The 24,633-nt window shown below is 38.4% G+C and overlaps 1 protein-coding gene across 9 annotated transcripts in view; it reads right to left on the bottom strand.

The window, feature by feature from the left end:
- Positions 1–539: 539 nt before the first annotated feature.
- The window catches only part of UNC5D (unc-5 netrin receptor D), a 492,857-nt gene continuing 468,763 nt past the window's right edge, over positions 540–24,633 (bottom strand). For all 9 annotated transcript variants that reach the window (XM_070599133.1, XM_070599132.1, XM_070599131.1 and 6 more), the window contains 2 exons: positions 19,855–20,033; positions 540–6,730 (listed from right to left, as the gene is read on the bottom strand). In XM_070599133.1, the coding sequence (XP_070455234.1) occupies positions 6,526–6,730; positions 19,855–20,033 (384 nt within the window). In that variant the 3' untranslated portion in view covers positions 540–6,525. The remainder of the gene's footprint in view (positions 6,731–19,854; positions 20,034–24,633) is intronic.

Raw genomic sequence — 24,633 nt, forward strand, 5'->3', positions numbered from 1 at the left:
TTAAATAGATCAGAAATCATCTTCAAGTAGAACACACTATTTAAACTGGCTTTGACCAGCTCTAAGTAGTTATGATTAAATTCTTGGGAGCTTTAAGTGTTTTAAAAACCACTTAGAAGAAATTCAATCAGTCAAGATGTATTTGAAATGTGCAAAATTGTACTTATTTTCTTAACATTTTCCCATGGAGAAGCAAAAAATTTTCTGCATAGTCTGTAAAAATAACCTAAGCATTTTGAGGAATAAGGTGAATGGTACCCCAGTTGTGGTTTGGCTAGGATAATCTCAGAGTATAGAAAACTACCTCCTAAGGGAAGTTGTCTATGTGTATGTTGGAGTGGGGTGGGAATAATCTCGTCTTTGTTTCCAGTAGCCTCACAGTATCTCATTCTTGAGGACAGAGGAGAAATTGGGTTCAATATGTTAACAGGTATTTGGAAATTGTCCTTGATGTGAAAGGCATTCCAGCTCCTGCTGAGATGTGGCAGGAGGTGTTTAGAGGGGGTCCTCTTTGGGATTTCAAAGTCCCAGTCATGGAGTATCCTAAAATGTCAATAAAAGACTTTTATTCATAAATAACTGATAGGCAGTAATTTACGACTGTACATTTATCTTGAAAAGTGTGTAACCATCCATATTTTTTTTGCAAACTCTACATAAAACATCCAAACCGTCCATTTTGTTCAATACAATATAACACAGCTGTTTGGCATTACCAAATATATATGTATATATATTTATAATATGTACATGTGCTGAAAAAGAAGCCAGTGCAGCCTTTTCTAAGAAGTCCATCCAATTATTTACTGTACAACATTCAGAATTTACATTGATAATACAAGGCACAAAAAGTGTGGTATGAAGCCAAGGCCATGCTTTATTCACATTCTCTCCTCTGGCTTGCTCCCTCCTTCAGCTTCATGTTAAATTAAGTGTTCAGTTCTGCTTTTTAATTTTTTTTTGGCTTTGAACACGTCAAATAAAAGTTGAGTGGTATGGATTTGAGATATGAATCACTTGAAAGAACCCACCCCCACCATGTTCCTTCCCCAAATAAAGAAAACAAAATGAAATCTGTTTAAAAATCCTTCCATAGAGAAATGGAGGTAAGTAATTACTCATATTTTTTGAGTTGGGAATCAGGAGAATAAAGTAGTTTTCCTCACTGCTTATATTTTCAATATTTCTAGGTCGAGGATTACTGGATTGCATATACTAATTAGATACAATTATGAAGAATGGGGAATTTTAAGTCAGTCTTTATTCCAATTTAGAAAAGGAGAAATGTTTTCCTGCCAGAAAATTCCCACAGACTTAGTTTTTCCCACCTCCTCATAGAGAAGTTTTACATGGGAGCGGCCAACATAATCTAGGACAAGCCTTGGGGAGTGCTTCTGATTGAAATTTTTCATCTACCCTCTGATGAGGCTCAGAGCGAAGGCTCCTGGTAAGGAGTGATCTTCCTTTAGCATCATCAGAGCTCACTAATGCCGGGATATTAGAACCATTAGGTCTGTTTCTGATTGCAATGTCTGTGCTTCAGTAATGGAGTCATAAGGCATGATATTCTATTTACAACCTCCTCTCAAATACCACCTTTCCTTTTCATGATTCAATGGAACCACAGTGAAATCTCTACTTACCATATCTATCAAGTTTTGAGGGAATTGTGTAATTAGTCCAATTTTGGAATTTGTATGTAAATAATGCTTGAAATAGTGAAATATTTTTTGGGGGTGAGCAAAGTTTGAGGCAAAAGGACATTTTCATTGTAATCATGCCTTTTCTAAAAGTATTTAACACACATTTCCATTCATGCAAAGAATTACATTACCAAATTTAGTTATACATTTTATAATTAAAGGCTATAATTTTTTGGAAAAAAAGACGTCCCCTCTGCTGAACTCAATATTAGGGATGGGGGAGGAACGTTTTAAGCTTAGGCTTAAACATGAAGCTTACTGCCTTTTACATCTTTGGGTTCAGATGGAGGGTGGGTTCTAAGACATGAAGTTTAACGTTACCATCTTAGGCCCACCTCATGAGGACATTCCAAATCCATGATCTTCACAGCAAAAGAAAAAAACAAAGTAGCTGCTTCAAAAACCACAATTATTCTATGTGAGTTAAATTTCCTATTTCAGATCACAGTACTACACACTAGTGACTAATAGCCAGGTCTGATTTCCATCCCCTTTTATCTTTTAAAAAAAGACAGCATACAGTTGCCATTTTGATTTTGTTGATGACCCGGGAGTGGGGATGTGAGAAGTCCATGGTAGACACTGGCTCTCCTAGAATTGCTTTTGCAAAAAACACCACATGCTGTCAATACAGCCAAACAGCTTTATAACTGCAGCTTTTGAAAGAGTTTGGAAAGTAAAAACACAAAATATGCAACACATCTAAGATTAGTAACATTTTCACTTTGTGACATTTGACAAAATACATTTTTGTTTGTAGTTCAGGAAAATTCTATGCAGACAAAACAGTGGTAACTGCGAAAACGGTGGCCATTCAGCTTTTGGCTAAAGCATCGATTTTCAAATACAGCGCTATGGCAACTAACACCAAAGGGCTAATAACATTTTGTCACTATCTGTAGGACAACATTTTGGTCTCCCATTTTCTGTGGCTGTCACCTCTAGTCCAGTTAATGGGAGTTACTAAGGATTCAGAATTCTGCAATGTTTCATGAGGAAAATGAATGAAAATGGGCCACGCAATGGGCCAGAGCACATTTCTTAGCTCCTTCATGGTTCCTGTGACCTTCACAGATCTGGAACAAAGATCTCTGAGAGAACTCCACCTTCGACAGGTCTGTTAGCTCTAATAGTCAACCCCTTTACAGAGGGACTAAGAAACTGAAGAGAAAAATGGCAAAAAGGCAAAACAAAAGCACATTTTGAGATTTTATAACATTTTGAAATTCACAGGTAGGTTTGCCAGAAGTTTGGCAAATGGAGAATACTATCTAAAACTGATCATACCATGGTAACATTCTACCCTTGCTTATCAAGACTGATGTTGAGAATTTTCATCAAGGAAAATAGTTGCAATGAATCCAGAACTTTTAATACAAAGAGAACCCTGTTTTGGTGATTTGACAATATCTCCTCTCAAGGCCAACTGACAGAAAAACATGGGGACCGTGGCAAAGGATAACACCTGCAGTTGGAGATAAAAATAATAGAAAAGAGAGAAAATTTCCCCTCTTTAAAGAGAACTGTGTCACTTCCTATTCATCTCTTACAAAAAAGGCCAATAAAATGTTTGTGGGAGTACATCTGAGCTTTATGAATCTGCACCGGTAAATGAAGTTTGCATTTATATCCATAGACAGAGCTTCCTTTTGGCTTAAAGGATTTTAATGTTAACCAGGAGGATGGCATAAGCAATGTTGTCAAAACTGTAAATTAACTTTATGATGTTGCCGTCTGGTGAAGCTGTGAAGCACACCATTTTGGTGGTATAATTTTATGTCATGTTTAAAGCATGACTATAGACTTAAGCGTTTTTGAGGACTGAAAGATTTGACATTAAGTGGGATATTTCGTAAAACTTTTAAGTAACCTATGAAGTGTTAAAGGCCACTTTAAATGTCTTGGTTCACTTTGCATTAGGACAAAGAGACTTCTAAAGTAAGTGCTTGAACTGACAAGTAAATCTCTTTCAAGAGGGGAGTTTGTGTTGTGACAGGCAAATATTGAAATAGAACAAGAGTTTAGGTCACAGTGAGTAACTACAAGTTCAAGTGTCAGTTAAGTCCATCTGATCTGCAATTTCATACCCCCCTGCCACACGCACACGTATACACACACACTCATTTCGGTCTGTAAATCTCACAAAGATGGGTTCTCTCTGGAATTCTAATGTAAAATACTGCACAATCCTGACATGCAATGGCCATAGGATTTCATACATTTCTGTAGAAATCCTATGTAAGGTCCTAGCAGAAATAAGTAAGAGAGAAATGTAAAAAGGAGCAAAATGAACTAAAAGATGGATTTGAACCTTGGGCTGAAATCAGCAATGAATCATGTTAATTTGCTGCCTTTGTCATTCAATACCATATGAAGATCAAGAGCATTTATAAAACCCAGGCGAAAAATCCCACGAAAATCCACGGGAGGAAATTCCAGACGGTCAGGGATAAATAATAATCTCTTATCATCTTACAATAATCTAGATAGATCCTAGGGAACACATGAAAATTTTTTCATCTGTTTTAAAATGTAAAAAAATGTATCAAAAATCTAAAAAGGATCTGTGTGGATTCATAGAAAGATGAAACAATTATCAGGCCAATGAGAAGGGAAGAGCAAAAAAGGGTAGCATGGTTTAAAACAAAAACCCTCCAAGATGGATATGAACATAAGCTCCATACTGTATTTTTTACAAGTTAGTATTCAACAGTTAATGCAGATTCTTTCTGCGTACCACCCATGCGAATCAACTCTCTAGCTTATTTTGGGTGACTGACTACCTACTTGCACTTCTTTCTCTTTCAGAAATTGGATCAGGATGTCAAATGATCTACACTTTCATGCTTTCTCTCTCTTGCTCCCTACAAGAAATAAACAAATTGATCACACTAGCAAAAGGGTGTCTTCCTGATCTAGATATGGTATTGTGGAAATATGCTTGACAGTTCTAAGAGGATTTGTTTGTTCTAGACAATATGCATTTGGTTCCTGAGAAAAGCAAGACCCTTTTCAATCTCATGTAGCAAAGCCTTTTATCAAATACAGGGGACCATATATACCACACGTTAGTTAGAGAATATGGCCAACACATTCAAGAGTTCTTCTTACCAAGGGTATCATAATTCAACTCATCTTTAGGTCTTTTTCACTTAGGTGGATATTCACAACATTATTTTCATGGGATCTACAAAAACATCGTTTAAAAAAGTCGATCATATCCCCACTTCCAAGTGTTCCCCACCTCTCCCACTCCATGACTATTTTTATTTTATTCTAATACAGCCAACCCCTAAGCAGCAGATCAGGCTTGTGGTTAATCTAGGTCCTTGACTTCAACTGTCCAGATGGTGGACAGCTAATTAAAACATCGACCAGAAGATGAGCAAGAGCAGATTTGTTCATCTTTAGTCCACTGTGACATCTTGTCAGAAATGATTTAATAGGATAAAACAGGGAATAAAGTGTTAAAGATGGCGGTCATGAATTATCTGTGGATTTCATTTTTCCACAGTATCATTGCCTCTTATTTAAAACATAGAGAAATATGGTAATGGTCCTGTAGGGAAAGCATACTTGGTGAAGTTGAGCGATCAGAGCTTGAAGGCTCCCTAAACAATGTGTGTGGTTTCTAGAACATTGTGGTAGAATATTCCTCAGGTCTATTGACTCGGATATCATTTAGAGCAAAGACTATCTGCTAATTTCCCAAGAGGCAAAAGGAGGAAGACCTACAGCCCTATGGAGAGAATCTGTAATAACATAGTACCAAAAGGCTAGAAAATTTCAAGAATCTCAATTGAAAAGTACAGTAAAACCCCACATTCCCATATGACAACAATGTTGGGGAACCGGATCAACAGCTGCATCCTAAGAATTAGTTTATTTGACGCCTGCAAGCATCTGCAGTTCATTTGTTTCCTTGGACCTGATTTGACCACTCTTGTCTCCAAATCCATGTAATAAGCTGTGTTCTAATAGCACTCTGCATTTTGAGTGGCTTAGCTGGGAATAGAGATGGTCCTACTTTGTTGAGCTAGAAGAAATAAATTTCCATATGGAAAAGTCTAATTATGCTCCTTGAAACCTCTCCTCTACTGTAATTGGTAAGGAAGGGGAAGAAAGAATGTGGGTAGATTTGTCCTTGGAGAAAATGCAGGTGGGGTATACTGCAAGAAGTAGTTTGTGGTCTATCTTACCTCTCAATCTTGTTTCCATTAAGTGGCTGGAATAGAGAATTGGTGCTGGTGGGATGTACTCAGATTTTAAATTCTAAATGCCCTCCTTGACATTGTTGAAGTCATATAAATGGGTTTGGAACCCTGCTTTACTTCTAAAAGCCAGTTTTGCAATGATTGCCGACATCATAGATGCCAGTTGGTAAAAAAAACTCTGACAATCTGGTACCAGAATCATCTGGCCCTTTGGGGCACATCATTAAAAACCTGTTTCAAAACATGCACTTATTCAGTCTCTGCCTTCCCAGCTTTATTGTAGCTCATCTTTTCCCACAGTGACTTCTCTCTAGATATGCCCTCACTTTTATCCTTGCCACTCCAAATCTGAGAATTTCATCACATGTTAACCCAAGTTTAGATTCAGAGGAGACAGTAGAGCCCTCTTATATTTAAGAGAGCTTGTACTTTTCCCTATTAACATCTTTTACCTATATAAATTCAATTTTTCAACCAGGGATTCTTACTGATTGTAAATGAAGGCTGAACTCTCCAAATGCCACTAGGCAAAAAACTGCCTCTTTCTTTCCCATTTAAAGCAAATGTCCCAAAGCTGGCCGTCGCTCTGTCTCATGAGAAGAAGTGGACTAGAGTCCATTTTGCCTGCTGTAGTTGAAGTCGGCTTCATCGAGCTGGGATTCTGTAATGTTTGAGAGTTTCGTGTGTGTCCTCCCAATCTCTTCAAGGGCACAGGCCAGGGAGTCAAGGTCACCATCGTGCTGATGACGAGCTTCCCACAGGTTCAAAATGACAGCAGAAGGGCTACTTTGTGTAGCAAAATAAGATAAATTCCTAGACAGAGTTAAATAAACAAAAAATAATAAGTCAAAATGAAAATAGAAAAGAAGAAATAAAAATCACTATAAGGGAATTAATAATGAATTGTAATGGATATTATTACAAGAGGAGTAGCAAGCTCCACTAAGCCAGGTCTGGGGGCAGTCTAGTTTGTGTTCCAACACTCAACTGAAACTATACTTTGGGATGCTACCAATGACCTTCTTATCCTCCAAGTCTTTTCCTAGTTCTCACCTTCCTTGAGTTCTTTGTGTGTGTGTATGTGTGTGTGTGTATGTATGTATTTCCCTCTTGACCATCCCCTTGGAAAGCTCTATTTAATTATCTTATGTGATGATGTAACCATTCCTATTTTTCCAAAATATCTGACCTCTCTTTATCTCAACCTTGGTAAACATAAGTGCTGTCAAGATTTTATCTTTGATTTCTTCTTTTTTCCTTCCTCAGTGGGATCATATACTAAACAGAGTAGTGATCAACTCCAAGTGGACAGTGGCTAAATCTGTACCTCCAGCTTTATAGGTTAAAGTGAGCTAGGGATTGTTAAATGACCTTGGAATTGCTCCAATTAGATATCTTTTCAACTCCTCAAACTCAATGCATCATAAATTTATATAATCCCCATGCTTCTAAATTGGCCCCTGCTCTAACTATAACAAGTATCCCAGTGGTTATGTCTATCCTTCTAATCTCTCACACTAGGACATTTACTTTTGAGTCTTCCGCTTATGTTGTTTCCTTCTTTGACATACTCATCAGCTTCACCCTTTGTCTTCATTCATACTACTTATATTTATTTTAAGCTGTATCATTTTTACGATGTGAATCATAGCAAAACCCTTATGCCTCCAAACTCTCTAATACACTCTGTATTCTATTTTTTCAGTCATCAGGTATCTATTCTACTTGTTTTCAGTGCCTTCCCACGTCTGGCCTCAACCTGGCTATAGCAATATATATACTTTTAATTAGTCTTCTTTGCCCTTTGAGCCATTAAGGCTGACTTAGTTAATACTTTGCTTCTTGCTTTCATTCAGTCTATTCTGCTCACTAGGAATGCCCACTTCCTCACTTTATCCTTTGTTTATCAAGTTCCGACACTCCTATAATGCCTGGTTCAATTCTCATCTCTTCTTTGCTCAAAATGATTTATTTTTTCTCTGAACTCTTTCTATGCTTGTATTTAAATTTTCATGTGAGTAAAATGCTTATATTTTTCATGTCTGTGAGCTTTGCCTTCCCAGTGGGTCTCCAGATATCTGAAGGAGAAGGATAAAAGCTAATAATTTTCTGATTCTGCAACAGCACTTATCATAATACTATTACAGATGTGTATTCAATATCCATCAACTGAGTAATTGATTGCCATGAGCTTTTTTCAGATGATATGGGATCTTCAATGAAAACAAAGGGTAACCTTCTGGATAATAACTTTGATATGATGAAGACTAAGACAACACAAAGGATTAAAGGTCACAATTTTTCATAGGTACTTCTACAGCAGGCATAGAAATGTCACCTCTGGTAAAATTCTGATGAGATGAAAGGATTTTCCAGAATGAACCAAGAACTACCTATTTTGGGGATGGTATTACTTTCCATCACCACTCTTAGTATATGATCATTAAGTAGATGCACATAGCGAAGAGCACTTGGAAGAGAAGGCAAGCTTTTAAGGGCACATTACCATTTACAAGCACCACACACACACATACACAACAACTGTGAGTGAATAAAGTGCTATATTATTCAAAGGTCTTAAGGGACTGTTTAAAGCTAGTCAGTTGCCAAATAACATAAATATCAGGGTACTATATATATTTTTTGTATGTGTGTTTGTGTGTGTGTGAGGAAGATTGGCCCTGAGCTAATGTCTGTTGCCAATATTCCTCTTTTTGCTTGAGAAAGATTGTCACTGAGCTAACATCTCTGTCAATCTTCGTCTATTTTATGTGGGGTGCTGCCACAGCATGGCTTGATGAGCAATGCTAGGTGCACACCCAGGATCCAAACCTGCAAACCCTGGGCAGCTGAAGTGAAGCATGTGAATTTAACGACTATGCCACCAGGCCAGCCCCTACATATACTTTTCACTACATATGAATCTTTAATTGAGAAAGGGGGAAGGCCAGCTTAAAAATGTTCTCTAGTTTCTTTTTCTTTTCTCTTCTTTCCTTCTTCCCTTCTACTCCTGGCCTTGGAATCAAATATAGTTACTTATTTCTATAATATTAGAAGTGGCAAAGCAAACCTTGCTTGGGTAGTTGAAGGGACCCTAGTTTCTTTTATCTAAGAACTTTGTTTAGAATATTACTACTTCTTCTTGGTTGTGTGATATTTGTAAGGAAAGTTGCATTATGTCTCTGAGTCTATAAATAAATTGGTATACCCCAACCAACATTCAGGCAGAACACAGACTGTAGGAACAGCTGAGAAAGAGGCAAACTGAGAGACTGGGTCTGAGTGAACTCTGGGTGGGCTGTGTGACAATCTCTTTCCACGTAATTTATGAGAATACTGACCATGGACATACATTTGTTTCTGGCATGGGTAAATAATTCTTTATGCCCTCCACTGTCATTTCAAAAAGGAAAAATGACAGCAAGCACAACAAGAAAATCAGCACAGATTTCTCATCATTTTATTGAGGGTTTATATTTTGTATATTTGCTATTGAGTAGCAGTGAACTAGTGTCCTGTGGGATTGACTGGAATCCTTGTGACCCTATTAACCCCAAAGTTACACTTTATTCTATACCAAGGGTTGACAAACTATTTCTGCAAAGACCAGACAGTAAATATTTTTGACTTTACGAGCCCCATATGGTCTCTAGAGCAGCAACTCCAACTCTGCCATGATAGTGCAAAAGCAGCCATAGACAACACGTAAGTGAATGAGCATGACTGTGTTCCAATAAAACTTTATTTATACACTGAGACTTGAATGTCATGCAGTTTGCGCATATCACACAATATTATTCTCCTGTTGATTTTTTTCCTGACCATTTAAAAATCCTAGCACCGCTCTAGCTCCTGCCTATAGAAAAGCTGGAAGTGGGACAGATTTGGCCTGTAGCCTATAGTGCTAATCCCTGTGCAATGTTGTCTTATAACCCAAACTAGATTTACAGAGGTAGTAGCTACTTGAGAGAAGATTAGACTGGACTTTCTGTTTTGTGTTGCATCTGAAAAGAAGCACTGAGAGTGCCAAAGTAGCTCACTCCCCGAGAGCAACATCTCTTGCCTCAAGCACTCTGAGAGCTTTATCCTCCGTAAATGTTTGGGGATCTTTGATATTTCAAGACACGACAGGATGACCTAGGCATGAAAGCACAGTAACACAAGTTTAGGAGAGGCATAAAGAATTATGTTTTGGAGGTCGTGATGAATCTTTGTCCCAACAATATTAAAAATATTCATGAATCCCTGGGGGCTGGGAAGGTGTTCTAAGTCCGCCTGCCTAGAGGAAGCAGAGCAGAGTGTAGAACGACTCTTGCCAGCCACTTGGTCCTGAAAAGTCCTGAAAATGTCCTGATTTGTAGAAAAGGCAGCCAGGGCTAAAGAAAGCTAAGTGATCAAAAGAGGCAGAAATATCACTCTTACTTGGCACAGGTCTCTGAACATATTGTAGCAAGTGAAATGTACTCCCCAAAGCATGTTTCAGATTTATTCTCCGAATTTACACAAGCACACTCAGCATAACACATACAGATCTCAAATTCTCCCTAAGTAGATACATACAGGAGCACATCAGACTTATTAAATATGATACAATCAGCTTTGTGATAAACAGACATCCTACCAAACTGCATTCACCTGTCTACACTAGAAAAATTAATATATAAACGACTCAAAAATCCTGATGCAATAGGCTATTTCTTAAAGATAGCTGAGTTATTTTACTGCTTATACGTGTGCAAATGCATTCTGACTTTTTGGAAATTGGTACACCATTTCGTTATCTCCAGACCACCCTTTTGAAATCATTGTGATTCTAATCTATGTGACCCATTTCTTTTTGTAATAATGCTGGTATGTTTGGATACAGCAGGTAAACCCACACGCAATTTAGGCAACATTGTTAACACTAGAAAATGGAATTCATGGCAATAGTTGATTTTAAGCAATTTCCTGAGTGTCTGAGTTTTTTTTTTTTTTTTTTTTATTTTTGGAACGAGAACATTTAGCAAAAGCAGTAGTATTGAAATTCAAGTGGCTGCCTCAAAATAAAACTTAAGTTTTCTCTTTCTCTTTGAAAAATGTTTAAAGAAGTGAATGTTTATCATGCTGGTCTTGGGTGCTTCCAAATGCTACTTTTTATATACTGAACTTTGGGGAACATTGTGTCATAGCCCTTTTGAATCCTGGTCGACTGAGGTAATTTTGAAAAATAAGATTTTTTTTTGTGGTGTCATAAAGATGCTGCATACAATGAAGATAATATTATCTACTCTCCGAATTTTAGTAATTTACTTTAGAATCATTCTATGTCTTCAAGTCAATTCATTTGTCCTAAGACCTGTGGACTTGATGACTTTATCTTTTTCTTCAGAAGTCTCACTGAAAGAGAAGAGGTAGACTGTAAAAAACACGCTAACACAGCTGAACAAATTTATCCATGTGAATTTCACTGAGTATTAATGGTTTATTAAATTTAACTTTGTTTTGTTGAGCCCACATGCTTTCTATTCACCTGAGTTCCTGGGGGGGTTGTTTTATTACCAGGATTAATTTCATCTTTCTGAGACTTCCCCATCCCGGCCCCCTATCCCCAATTAAAGTCCCGTGCTTTATGAGGAAGCCAGGGCAGAGTTGGGAACATGAAGCTTTACTTTAGCGATTTCACTAGCTAGACACAGGCCAACTTATAATGGTGTATATGGGTCAAGAATCGAATTTTTATATAGAAGCCCTGTTTCAAAATACATCTTTAACCTGATGACCATGTTAAACTAATAATGGAAATTGGGTTAGACTTGAGGATTTTTGGAAATTGTTATTGGGCCTTCCATTTTCTTTTTTTGGGCACAAAGAGGAGGGGAGAATTCAGGGACCAGGATAAAATTCTGCCATTTAAGGTATTTATATACCTTTGCAACACAGGGTTAAATTTATGAAAAAGAAAAGTGGCTAGGTGTCCATTCAGTACGAATTTAGAGATTTCACCTTTTCTTTAGTGTACTTGAAAGCAGTATTCAAATGCAAATGTCTTAGGGAATAGTAACATGTAAATCCTCAATCAGTTAACAAAGAGATTAGATAACAGTAATGGAGGAAGGCACAGGTCTCTCAGTCTTAGCCCTGGGGAAATGCATAGAAGAGCTACCAAGGGCACATTGAAGTTATAGCTGGAGTCTGCGTGTGGCCAATAAGGGACTCCCTTTCATTCTGAATTCCAGATAACAAAGCTTTTATTTTAATTTCTCAGAACCATGCTACCAGGGGACTGACATACATATTAGCAAGCTGTATGCTCTTCTTGCGACTAAAACTGAGAATAAATTTCCTACTAAAATATGGTAGGGGACCACATTTGAGCTATGGTGTAACACTCTTCTTTTTTTTTTTTCCCTCATCTTCTTCTTCCCAAAGTCCCCCAGTACATAGTTGTACATACTAGTTGTACGTCCTTTTGTTTGTGCTATGTGGGATGCCACCTCATGTTGGCCTGATGAGCGGCATCTGAACCAGTGAAACCCCGGGCCATGGAAGAGGAGCACACGAGCTTAACCACTCTGCCACGGGGCTGACGTGGCGTAACATTCTTAGCACAGAAGACACCTCATACCAGGTCTGTGCCTTAACTTCAGTGGGAATTTAGGATTTCAGCCATCACCTCTGAGTAGAAGGTAGCACTTGCACCTCTAACATGAGGGCAGCAAGTTTGTGTATATTCTACAAACTGTTGCCATTTACATCTAAGTCAACATTTTTTTTGGCCATTAAAAGCATATTTTAAAAATATCTTCTGAGTAGGTTGGAAGTATAAAAAGTGAAAACTAAGCTAAGCTGCCTATAATAAACTGGGAAACATCATTACAAGAATAGTGTACAATCTTACTGAATAGTACCAAATAGGGAATTGAAACATGGTCATAATGAAACAAATATTAATATCCTTGCTATCATCCTAATTGTCTCATTTAATGAAAGCCTCTTATGTGACCAAAACCAACCCTCTATATGGTTCTTTAAATGCAAATAGAAGAGAAAAGCCATTTATACTGAATAGCAGTAATTGAACAGACTGCAAGCATTTGGCCTGTTCATCAAGCTTTCGTCCCCAAACTTCAGCCTCACTGGGTACTCAATAAACAGCAAAGCAGCTTTCAGGATAAAGCAAGTCAGTGTTTCATTTTTCAAGAATAAGCAAAAGATGTGCATCATGATGTAACCTCTGCATATTGCCCCCTGTGCTTTCAAATGAAAGGAAGCTGGTACGGAGACTCAAAGGGAAAGAATACGGGCAGGTGAAAACAGTGAGGTCCACTCCATCTCATCCTAAGAGTGGTACATTAATTCTTCCAGGTCAAATAATTTGGCAATAAAATTCCCCTCATAGTTTTTCTTTTGTCTATTCCTTATCGGGTTCTTGAAAGGGAATAGCAAGGATTCTTCCTTCTTTGGAAAATATTAAAGCCCCGGGGCCTTCAGGACCCTCTGTGAGTTGCCAGATGAGAACAAAGCCCAACGTAGACCCTGTTTTCAATTCTTCAGTTTCATTTCTGACAGGATAAGCCCATGACAATTTCTCATCTTTGGAAATGAAAGGCAATGAAAACTACAAAATCAAATCTCTACTTTTCTTTGCATTGGGATACATCATGGAAAAACAGGCCTCATTTAAATTAATTTCCCTCTTCAATAACATCGAGGCATTTTCAAGAAACCTGACAGTGAAGTAGGATGACCACCATTTGTTCCAAGAGAAAGGATCACAGTGTTAATCCTGAATGAGGAAGGGTGAAATATTTATATCTCTCCCTTTGCAAAATGCTCAATATAAGTTTCAATAAAACCTCAAATAATTGAAAAGAAATAATTAATCACTTAACGGACACTCTAATGAGTTGGGTAAAATCCTTCCTATAATTTCATTTTCTCAAATTATGATAACATTATAGTCAGGCATACTGAAACGTCAGTTTTTTCAGTCTTTTTGAGACAGCACTTGTGAAGGGCATTATTTAGGCTATAGAGGGCTGTTAGCATGTGCATCTCTTCTGAAAACTACATTAGCTTAAATGAGGGAAACCTATTTCTTCAAAGACTAGCACAAACTCACTCCTTGCCTGGAAGGAACACAACGCCTCTTGTCACCACTTGCTAGAGCTTACAGTTGGGAGCAAGACTTTGGTTCTCTTGGAGGAACATAAAAAGTTGCTTTTCCATATTGCCTTTAGGATGGAAAGCTGCCAGTTACAAAGACTATACAGCTTGTTCATGGCTAAGCTTGGCCCAGGGCTATCTGTTTTAGCTTCGCATTAGTGGGAAGTTTCATGAGTCTTTGACATAAGAGGAAGGAACCCCCACAATCACCACTTTGCTGTGTTAGGACCTCTGGATTCACTCTAAGCGCTCTTCAAATTTCAGACCCTGCCTAAGTCCATTGGGCCAGAACCAGAAAATGTGATTTGGGGTTCATCCTATTTTGCCTCCAAGGACACTAACATAATGCTATCTCCCTATGCGTTAATTCTCCTTAGGAGAATCATGAAGATTGTTTTTTGGGAATGGCAGCCTCACATCCATTTTTATGTTTAAAGATGAGGATGTGTCTTTTAGTCTCTAGCCTGAAGAACCAAGAAAGTTTAGTTTGGTGTAATCACAGTAAATCCCCAAACACAGGAATGAACGTACCTAGTCTCAGTGATCACTGAGTGGCCATCCTTAGTGGTCTGCTTGTGATGCAGGCATTCTGTATGTATTTTGTGTTCATCTTCTTCCCTCTCTTTCCTCCTCCCTTCTTCCTTCACCCCAAAAGAAAGCTGGCACTGAGACTGTTCCACTTCTAGTGAATTCTCAACAGTTATTCAGAGATAGATTAACAAGCTGCCTTGCGACCTTCCTCTGTCCTTTCCCACTGCCCTCTGGCCATTTCATTGTTCCTATGCATCCAATTAAGAGGGTGGACAGAAGGAATGACAGGATACGACCTCAACATGAGAAGATTCTGCTTCTCATTAGAGGTTCTGTTAGAAAATTTGATGGAAAAACAAGTTATTATAGCACTGCTTATCAGCCATGAAGTTTGAAGAATTTCATTTGTTCATGATTTCTCCACCATCACCCACAAACACCAACATGTGAAATATGTTTGAACTATTTAAACCAGCTGACCAATAAGAAATACGTTCCTCTGACAGTGCTTACAAATTTTCAAACAAATATATGATTATGAAAAAACTGTTAATAAGCCGTAATTTATCTGTTACTTTCCATCTTGGAATCCTTTCTTTCATTTCAGCTGCTTCCCCTCTATTTATCCTCCCATATCTCATGCACTTTATGCAGCATCTGTTGCCATAGCAGCTTGGTCAAGCTGGCTACATTTCCACAAGGTTTCTGGAATATGAAAATCATGAGGCCTTAAAGAAGAATGAGCTAATAGTAGAATTTCAGGTACTGCCTAAGACCTGAAAGAAAAGACAGGAACCCTCCATAATGTCAGTCATGTAACCTGTTTTCTTTTGAGACAAACTTTCAAAATCCTTTGATGCTGTTCACATCGATTCTATTTATTAGAAAGCGAGTTTTTAAGTTCAAGTATACTATCCAATGAAAAAGATCATGTTATCCAATCAAGAAAAATTTATTGAACTTCTCCTAAAAGTAGATGGCCCTATCTAGGTTTTTTTAACTGTAATCAAAAAATTAAAAAGTGTCATAAAAATATAAAATGCTATGGGGCCAGCCCAGTGGTGCAGTGGTTAAGTTCGCATGTTCCACTTTGGTGGCCCACGGTTTGCTGGTTTGGATCCCGGGTGTGGACCTATGCACCACTTGTCAAGCCATGCTGTGGCAGGCATCCCACATATAAAGTAGAGGAAAATGGGCGTGGATGTTAACTCAGGGCCAATCTTCCTCAGCAAAAAAAGAGGAGGATTGGCAGCATATGTTAGCTAAGGGCTAATCTTCCTCAAAAAAATTAATTAATTAATTAATTAAAAAACAAAATAAGATGCTATGGAAGTTTACATGTGGAAGAATACTTCTAGCTGAAGCAGTTAGTTTCTAATATTATTTAATTTATTTAGTCCTCAGCAATGTTACCTACCAACTACTCCTATGCAATCAATTCTTTATTTCTCAGCCCTACCCACCTACCAGTCACTTGTGGCAAAGAGCATTGAAGTGGAGAGTTATTGTAGCTGAATTTATAGAATAAATGTGCAATCTCAGCTTTAAAATACTGCAAGTATGGACTCTGAGTAACAGTCACAATTTGCGCACAAAATCTATAATTGCAACTATCTATGACATTCTTTGCTAGGCTGCGTAGCTTATTTAGCATGATCCATATGCTGGGCAAGTTGCAAGGCCACCTGTATTGCTGCCTCAGAACACACATCACTGACATTTCTCCTATTCTCATCAATTGCTAAGACTTTAACTTTATATTCCACGTCTTTTCTCTCCTATTCAGACCTAAGAAGAAATTTGTTTGGCAAAAAGGCAGATTATCATCAGTGATATTTGCATTTACCAAAAGGAGGGTTAGAGAGATTTTTCACTGGCAACAAAATAAAAACAAACGCTTCCCTCCACTCCCTTTGAAAACTCTTCCTTTGTGATTTAAGAGCTGTTGCTTTGCTAGCTTTTAACACTTTTAGAAACTGAAAGGAGGGAAGAGTCAGGTAAATGTGCTGTCACAAGATCAAGGTAGGTGAATTCTCTCCTAGAAAGATGGACTGTATGCCTTGTGATCCCAGAGATGATAACTCAAGCTGTGGAGCAGCTTTCTTACCCAATAATGTTGGCATATTCACAACATCAGATTTCTGTGTTTTAACACACATTGGAGGTCAGTTCCATATTATGGTATTTGTAACCATAAGAGACCCAGACCTGTGATTTGGGATGACACAATAGGAAGTTGTGACAAATTACATCTGAAAATTCCCTTCATCTCTGTCACACGTGTTTCTTCCCATGTGGGAGAAGATATATTTTTTGCTATAGTAATGAGAACATAAAAGATACCTGACAATTTTTTCAAAATGGGAATGAGAATTAGCTAACCTGATATAAGTGGTTTTCAGTAGTCTTTCTTCTATTCTGATTCTCTGAATATCTTGGTGGCCATCTCTGCTGGAAGCACACCAGCCTGCAGAAAAAGACCTTATCCTGTGTCCCTTCCTCTCAACGTCTTGGATGCAGAGCTGGATGAGAAGATTCAGCTCCAGATGTTACTCTGACTGAAGCAACAGATCCTATGGAAGTTCTGCTAAAACAGGGCGGAATCATCTAAATGAGGGGTCAGCAAACTATGTATTGTAGGCCAAATATGGATTGTTGCCTGTTTCTGTAAATACGGTTTATTGGAACATATTGCCTATTTATGTATTTTCTCTGGCTGCTTTCACACTACAGAAGCAGAGCTGAATAGCTGCTGAGTAGCTACAACAGATACCATATGGCCGAAACTAGTTACTGCCTGGTTCTTTAATAGAAAAAACTTTGCTTATTCCTAATTTAAATCATTTTTATTCCACGGTTAGACAACTTTTGGAGAGTTAAGGTAGAGAATAAAAAGGAAGGAAGAAAATGCCTTTCACTGAAGTTGAACATGTTAGCTCAATAAGGTTTAAAGATAGAAGTAGATTACATGCATTCACACTATTCTAATTTGCTATCAATTGTGAAAATTTCAAAGAGTAAAATTTACTGAAAGTAGACATTTTCAGGACACTGTTTGAAGCTTTCAATAGAGTAGGTTGTTTGAATTTCTTATGTCAAGGAAATTTAGGCTTTCCTGGACAAGAGGTCTGAGTCTTAGGGAGAAACAAAATCAAGGAAACAAACAGCGCACCAAGTGCTGGCGTTCTATGACCCAGGACCCTGGAGGGGGCAGTGTGCTCCCGTGTGGCTTATTGCTTACTGCTCATTAGAGCCCGCACACAAAAGGTGGTTAACCTTAACCTCCCAGTTTGAGATGCATTTTCCCTACCATGTAAGGTCAGAAACTGATGACGATCGTAGGAGACGATCACTGAAGTTCTTACATATACTTTCAATGGAGAAACAAATGGAATAAGGTGGGAACACACACATACTCATTCAGCAAATTAATGACTGCATCCATGGTACATAGAGATTTTATGGCAATTATTTTCTTGTAAATAGTTAATTATAAATCATAAATTCTTATAGCCAGAATGGATTAGAGAGTTAATGTAGTTTGAATTCTATGAATCGCATTTGTGAAAAAAGAAACACAGGGATGGCAAGTGATGTGTTGGGGCAGACTGGCATCGGTTGTAGAAACACAGGGATGGCAAGTGATGTGTTGGGGCAGACTGGCATCGGTTGTAGAAACACAGGGATGGCAAGTGATGTGTTGGGGCAGACTGGCATCGGTTGTAGAAACACAGGGATGGCAAGTGATGTGTTGGGGCAGACTGGCATCGGTTGTAGAAACACAGGGATGGCAAGAGATGTGTTGGGGCAGACTGGCATCGGTTGTAGAAACACAGGGATGGCAAGTGATGTGTTGGGGCAGACTGGCATCGGTTAGAACCAGAGATGCCTTGCAGGTCTTTCAAGTGCTTGCCCATTGCTCTTTTTCTTTTTTTTCTTTAAGCAGATTCTGTTCTTTTGGTTAGTTTTCCATTCTTGTTCCCATATTGCTCAGAAAGTGACCTTGACATAGTCATGGCGTTCATGGATTTATAAACAAGATACCTCATCCTTTGCCAAAGTTGCTGGGAGATAGTAAACATGATTTTTTTTCCCTGTACATTCATACATTTTTGTACTCTTTCATTTTCAATATATGCCTTTTCCAGAGTGCATCTATTCTTTTCAGGCCTGTCTGTCTCTGTAAATTCCTTTTTCTCTTGCAGCAATGCCTCCTTCTCTTGATTTTCCTCTCTAAGCCTGACTGCTTTCTTGTTGGGCTTTTCGTGCTTGGATTCTGAATCCCTTTTGAAACAGGGAGCAGCATTCTATCCTTTCTTGGCAGACATCTACCTCCCTTTCAGAAAAGAAAGAGTCAGGTAGGATGTCTGTGAAAATAAAGAACAAAAAATGGAAATGACAGAGCAAGACACACAGTAAGAAAATAAGGCTTTGCTCAAAAGTACCAAAGGAAAAGGAAATAAAATGATTCTGGCAAAACTTGTTCTCTTTTCTCTTCATTCTGCGGCATGCGGGTGGGTTAGGGAGAGAGGAGAGGAGAGACTATTTGTCAATGCCTTCTCCCTGCTGGTTATCCCTCAAGCTGAGCCAGAACCTGCCTGCTCCATCAGTGTTACTCTGGATAGCATCAGGCCTGCTTTCTTCATCTAAAGTAATAAAACCCATTATGAGTCTCTCTATTCTACTCTCAACTCAACCACAATGTTAGCACAGAAACGAGTGGTGTGTGTTTAAGCAGCAGATTCGTTCACGATGCCTACTTTAATGCCCTCTGCTTTCAGACCTGAGAGTTATCATCCTCAAACTTCCTTTCTTTATATGGAGGCACGCACTTTTGCAGGCTGAGAAAACACATTAAGGGTTAAATAATGCTTAAGTCTACCCAAAGGTAGGGAGGAGGTGTAAGAAACTTGCTTCTCTGTTTCTGTGTCACTGGCTCAAGACTGTCCTGGGACCCCTCACAAGAACCAAGGTGACATCTTCTAACCCCCATTTGGGTGGCCTGATCAGCAAACCTAGAGGGGGGCCAAGATCAAAGTAGAGCTTTTCCATAAGGCAGAATGGGGTGGCAGGAAATGCCACACACAGTGCCATTTTCTTGCTCTTTTCCCACTTACCTAGCTGGACCTCACATGAAATAGAGCCAGAGGAATCCATAAAGCTATCAGGGCCTGGAAACCACATGGATACGCCCAACCCAAGTTATTTTTCAAAGACTAAAAGAGTCAAATCATCTTTCAGAAGTTGCCCCCAATTACCTGTTGATGCTGTTTTTCTGTGCTAACATCTGCCAGTCCTTGCCTTTGGCGTTGGGGGTATCAAATGTAGCACAAATTCGCTGTCTGATGGAGTAGGGAATTTTGAAGGCTTTCGGGCCAGTCTGTGCAGGGAAAGTGCTGTCCTCTTGTGCAAAGAAAGTGATAGTTTCTCTTTCACTCTGTAAACAAAATAAGGAAAGCATGATCAGATCCTAGTGAAAGCATTACTGATCAACCCTTTTATTTTTCAAGAAAATCTGTGTTAACATACATGCACAAAATGCTTGCTTGTTGTGATGGACTCAATAAAATATATTGACAAGTTTCCCTCTCTTCTAAAATAGTAAACAACTTCTCTAGTAGCCAAGTAAATCGTGTACTAGAGATTTAAAACAGCCTCTTTCACTCAGGGGAGCCACAATTGTCAGCTTCTTACATCCAAGGAGAAGTCAGGTGAGAGCAGAATTAGACCTTGATTTTTTTAACATTCAGGAATAAATCTTGAATCAGTAGGAAGAAGCTACCAAATGACATATTTCAGGTCAGTGTAAGGAAAGACCCTCTTATAGAGCTAACCAAAGATGAATGGGCTGATCAAAGGAGGCTGGCTGGGAAGCCATTTGTTAGGAGAGCTGTAAAAGGCAACTGATCCCATATTGATCATCTTAAAGTTTGTGTTTCCCCTAGTCCTAAAGTTGTGAGATTCTATAATAAATATTTTGGTCTTGTTTCAGAATTAAATTGCTCTGGTAAAATATGGGCCAGCCATGAGCCAGTGATGAGATCTAGACCAGCCTGGGGAGTGGTGCAGGCTGGAAAGCTTCTGCCTGCTGTGTGCCCACTCTGCTTCTGATTTAGAGCTGTCCAATGAGAACGCGCTATTCCAGTACATCACAGCAATTAGATCACCAGATCCAACATGAAATCACACAAAAATTGTGTGCGGTTGCTGATGAGTGTGAGTGGTTGCTGATAAGTCTATGTGGACAAATGGAATTTTAAGGCCTGGAAAGTATTTGAATCACTCCCAGGATTATGATACATTACATGATGAAATAGATTCTGCAGATGTAATTAAGGTCGTTAATCGGTTGACTATGAATTGACCATGGGAAAGATTTTCCTGGGTGGGCTTGACCTAATCAAGTGGCCCTTACAAGAAAGAAGAGGCAACTCTTATCTGGAGGTATCTATCCTGCTGGTCTGGAAGAAAGCCAACAGCCATGTTGTGACTGCCTACAGGGGAAGACATGTGGCTAGACCTGACAGTGGCCCCTGTTCAACAGCCAACAAGAGAATGGGGACTTCAGTCCTATAGCTGCAGGGACTGAATTCTGTCAACAATCCAAATAAGCTTGGAAAATGACTCTGAGCTCCAAATGAGAACTCTGAGCTCCAGGTGTCCCTGGCCACCACCATTTGATTTAGCCTGTGAGATCCTGATCAGAGAACCCACGTATGCCATGAATGGACTTCTGATCTACAAAAAATGTGAGACAATAAATGAGTGTCATTTTATGCTACTAAATTTGTGTTAATTTGTTAGGTAGCAAAGGAAAATTAATACAAACGGAAATAAAAGCATCAAATGTGAGATCAAGTTTAGGGACTAGTTAGGATTGTTTAAAACTCAAGAAGACATCTTGCGTGTTAGGAACATGTCATGCTGTGCCAAACTTTAAGTACATGCCCTTCCTGAACTGCCCTGTGTTCCTGCCCTGATGCTTTTTCTGATCTTTACACATCTTCCTGCCGTGGGCCCCACAGCCATGGTGGTCCTTCTTGGCTAGTGCCTGGCCTCACACAGCTGTAAACCTTCAGACTCAGTGAGTCTTATATCTTCAAAAATCAATTAACTAAGGAAACTGGTTCATGCAGAGACCTTATTAATGACTGATAATGTGTTTTGGCTTTCTGTAACCATTTAACACAGTTACTTTTGAGGTCTGTATTTGGAAACACAATGTCTTAACCTGGCATTTCTAAAAAGAGATCTCAAGATGCTCCAAGAAAGAGCAGTCCCATGGTAAGACATATTTGAGAAATGCTGTATATTATAACTTCTTGGAAATTCAAAGTGCACGTTATCATATTAAATAGATTCTATTTACTGGTTTTTGTTCTATTCCTGGAACACTATAGAACAGTGCTCACCAAAGTTCTTCCAGTATTTGAGGTTATCATGGAGTAATAGAAAAAGCATGGTTTTCAGAGTCAGAAAGACCTTGCTTTGGAGTATGAGTTTATCATTTCTCAGCCTTCATTTCCTAACCAGTCTTTTGGCTTTTTTTTTATAGACTCCACAGACGTTATGAAATTTGGTAAAAGTCACCCAAGTGGTTTGTGAAGTAGCAGAAACTGGAATTCTGATATCCTAATACCTATACCAGGACTCATTTCACTGTGCTGCCCTGCTTCAACACAAGTATCAAAGATCTGCAGAGCAGGGTGTTTAAGGATCATGTTCTCTGAGTGATATTAGCATTATGCTTCAGGAATTAATTGTAGGAAGGGCTTCATGGAGGGGTCATGGGAGGCTATTGATTTACTAGAAATTGAGTAGATAGTGGTTATTTCAGGCAGAGTGGACAATTCTTTTCTGATATATTGGATGGTTATAAAATAAACCAACTCAGTCTTCTTACTGCATAAAATAGGTTATAAGATATGTCGTTTTTTATCATGGTTTGCAAAATTTCTTCTAGCCTTTAAAAATGCAAATTAAGTAAGAATAGTTTCCTTAAATATTTCCTGACTCAAAGCAGGATAATGTCCTTAAAAAGGATGGTAGAAATGAGAGAGAAAAAAAGGAACTCTATGCAAGATAACAGGGTAGTTGTCATTGTAAAATGGCACCAAAGGGTGTCAACCTGAGCAAAAGTGGCTTGCCAATGAAACTGAGACCACTGAAAGTATCCTCGTCAGGAATTACAGTAGACAGAGAATTGGCTTCTGGAAGCCCTCATGGCATCTATGAATTGACTAATTTGACCAGGTTCTGTCTTTGCTGTTTGCAGAAGAAAGACCATCTTGATATATAACATCTTCAGAAAAAGGTGGACAGAGTTGTATGACTTTGAAGGTGAATAAAATGTCATAAGAGACTGACTCTAAAAATAAGTATACTTTCTATTTACTACACTTTAGTAAGCGGGCCTCTATTTCCCTCATAAAGTTCCCAAATTTAAATATTTTCCATGCATAAGGATGACACTTTATGTAACATTTACGATGCATTCTAAAAGACATCTGGGCCAAGTAATAAGAATCCTGTAGATACACCACATTTTCGGATTGTTTAAATTAAATATGCAGAAGAACAGTAGATTTTCATGCTCTGCACATCTGAGATAAGCAGCTGCTACCTGGTTAGTTTAGGAGCTGTAAATCAGTGAGAAATTCCAAATATTCTGTCTATTTTGTAACAGACAAATCATCCCCCAACTTGACCACTTTTTGAAGAAAGATAAGAGGATTGCTTAAAGGAAAAATTGTAACATGCAAGATTCTCATTTAATTCATTCCAACAAAAATTAGATTCTTCAACAATACTACATTAATGAGGAATGATGAAATAAATTACTTGGAGATTCTTCCCTTCTCTTCAATATTAGCAAAGTTATTTTGCTTCAGTCCATGATTTTTAGATTGACGATACTGTTATTTTATAGAGTATCAATTGGCAATAATTGCTGGGTAATTCAGTTGGTTTAAATTTAAAGGGAACTAACTTACTTCTAAAGATTGACATACTAATGGCCACAGGACAGAACACACATATTTGAAAAATCATCGAGATAAGAAACATGAACAGATATGATGGATGCGAGGTTGAACATAACCAAATGCCTTCAATGAGGAAGATCACAGCACTGATTTAGATATTTAAAACCAATATTATTTTATATATATATATAATATACATACATATGTATGTCTTTTACCTCTCATGGTTCCATTGTTAAATTTATGAAATAGTGACACTAAGACAGTCCATTAAAGCCAGGTAGGGAGTAGGAACTCTCAGTCTGAAAATGCAGGGAATTTTTTTGGGAGGTGGTGGAGGTGGAGATATTAAAAAAAGATATTTGAAAGACATCAATCAAAAGCTTCAAGAGTTTTAGTTCTTTATTGTTATTTTATTTTTAATCAATGAAACCCTATTATTAACTTATTAAAACCACCAATGCAGTCTCTTCCAGCCTAGTGGCCATGAAGTATGATGCACTTTACTAATTGCTCTAATATCCCTAACTCACTCATTAATATGGTCTCTTGTCTAAAATCTATCCTGCCTCCTTCCCAGGTAATCCCAGTTTCCCAGCATTTTCTGTTTCTTCACTTTTTCTTGAACCATCTCCCCTGAAAATCAAGTCATTTTTAGGGAGAAGAGGATTTTTGTTCACCAGATGTATGCTTTTCCCAGGAGTGAGACAGTCTCAGGGTTGGAAGGACATTGAGTGATCATTCAATCGAGACATCCCTTTGCAAGAAGATCTACATGAAGGAAATCTCTTCTATTCTTGAAGATCTAGAGAATGAGCGTTTATTCTAGCCAATCACATCTCATCCTTCTGCAGTCTTGAGGAAGAACTCCCCAATTTTCATAGACTTTCAAAATCAAAGACAAAATTGCTAGTGCTGAGTTCATCACTAGTCCCTAAGCCCCCAAGCAGAAGGCTTATATTATGGACAAGGCCTACAATTAGGACTGATAAATTAGACCTCCTTGACTGTGATCCTGAGGTAGTATAGTATGGAAATCCAGACTTTGATCTT

This window comes from Equus przewalskii, chromosome 28 (genome assembly GCF_037783145.1).
Source record: "Equus przewalskii isolate Varuska chromosome 28, EquPr2, whole genome shotgun sequence".
In the NCBI taxonomy this organism is placed as follows: domain Eukaryota; kingdom Metazoa; phylum Chordata; class Mammalia; order Perissodactyla; family Equidae; genus Equus; species Equus przewalskii.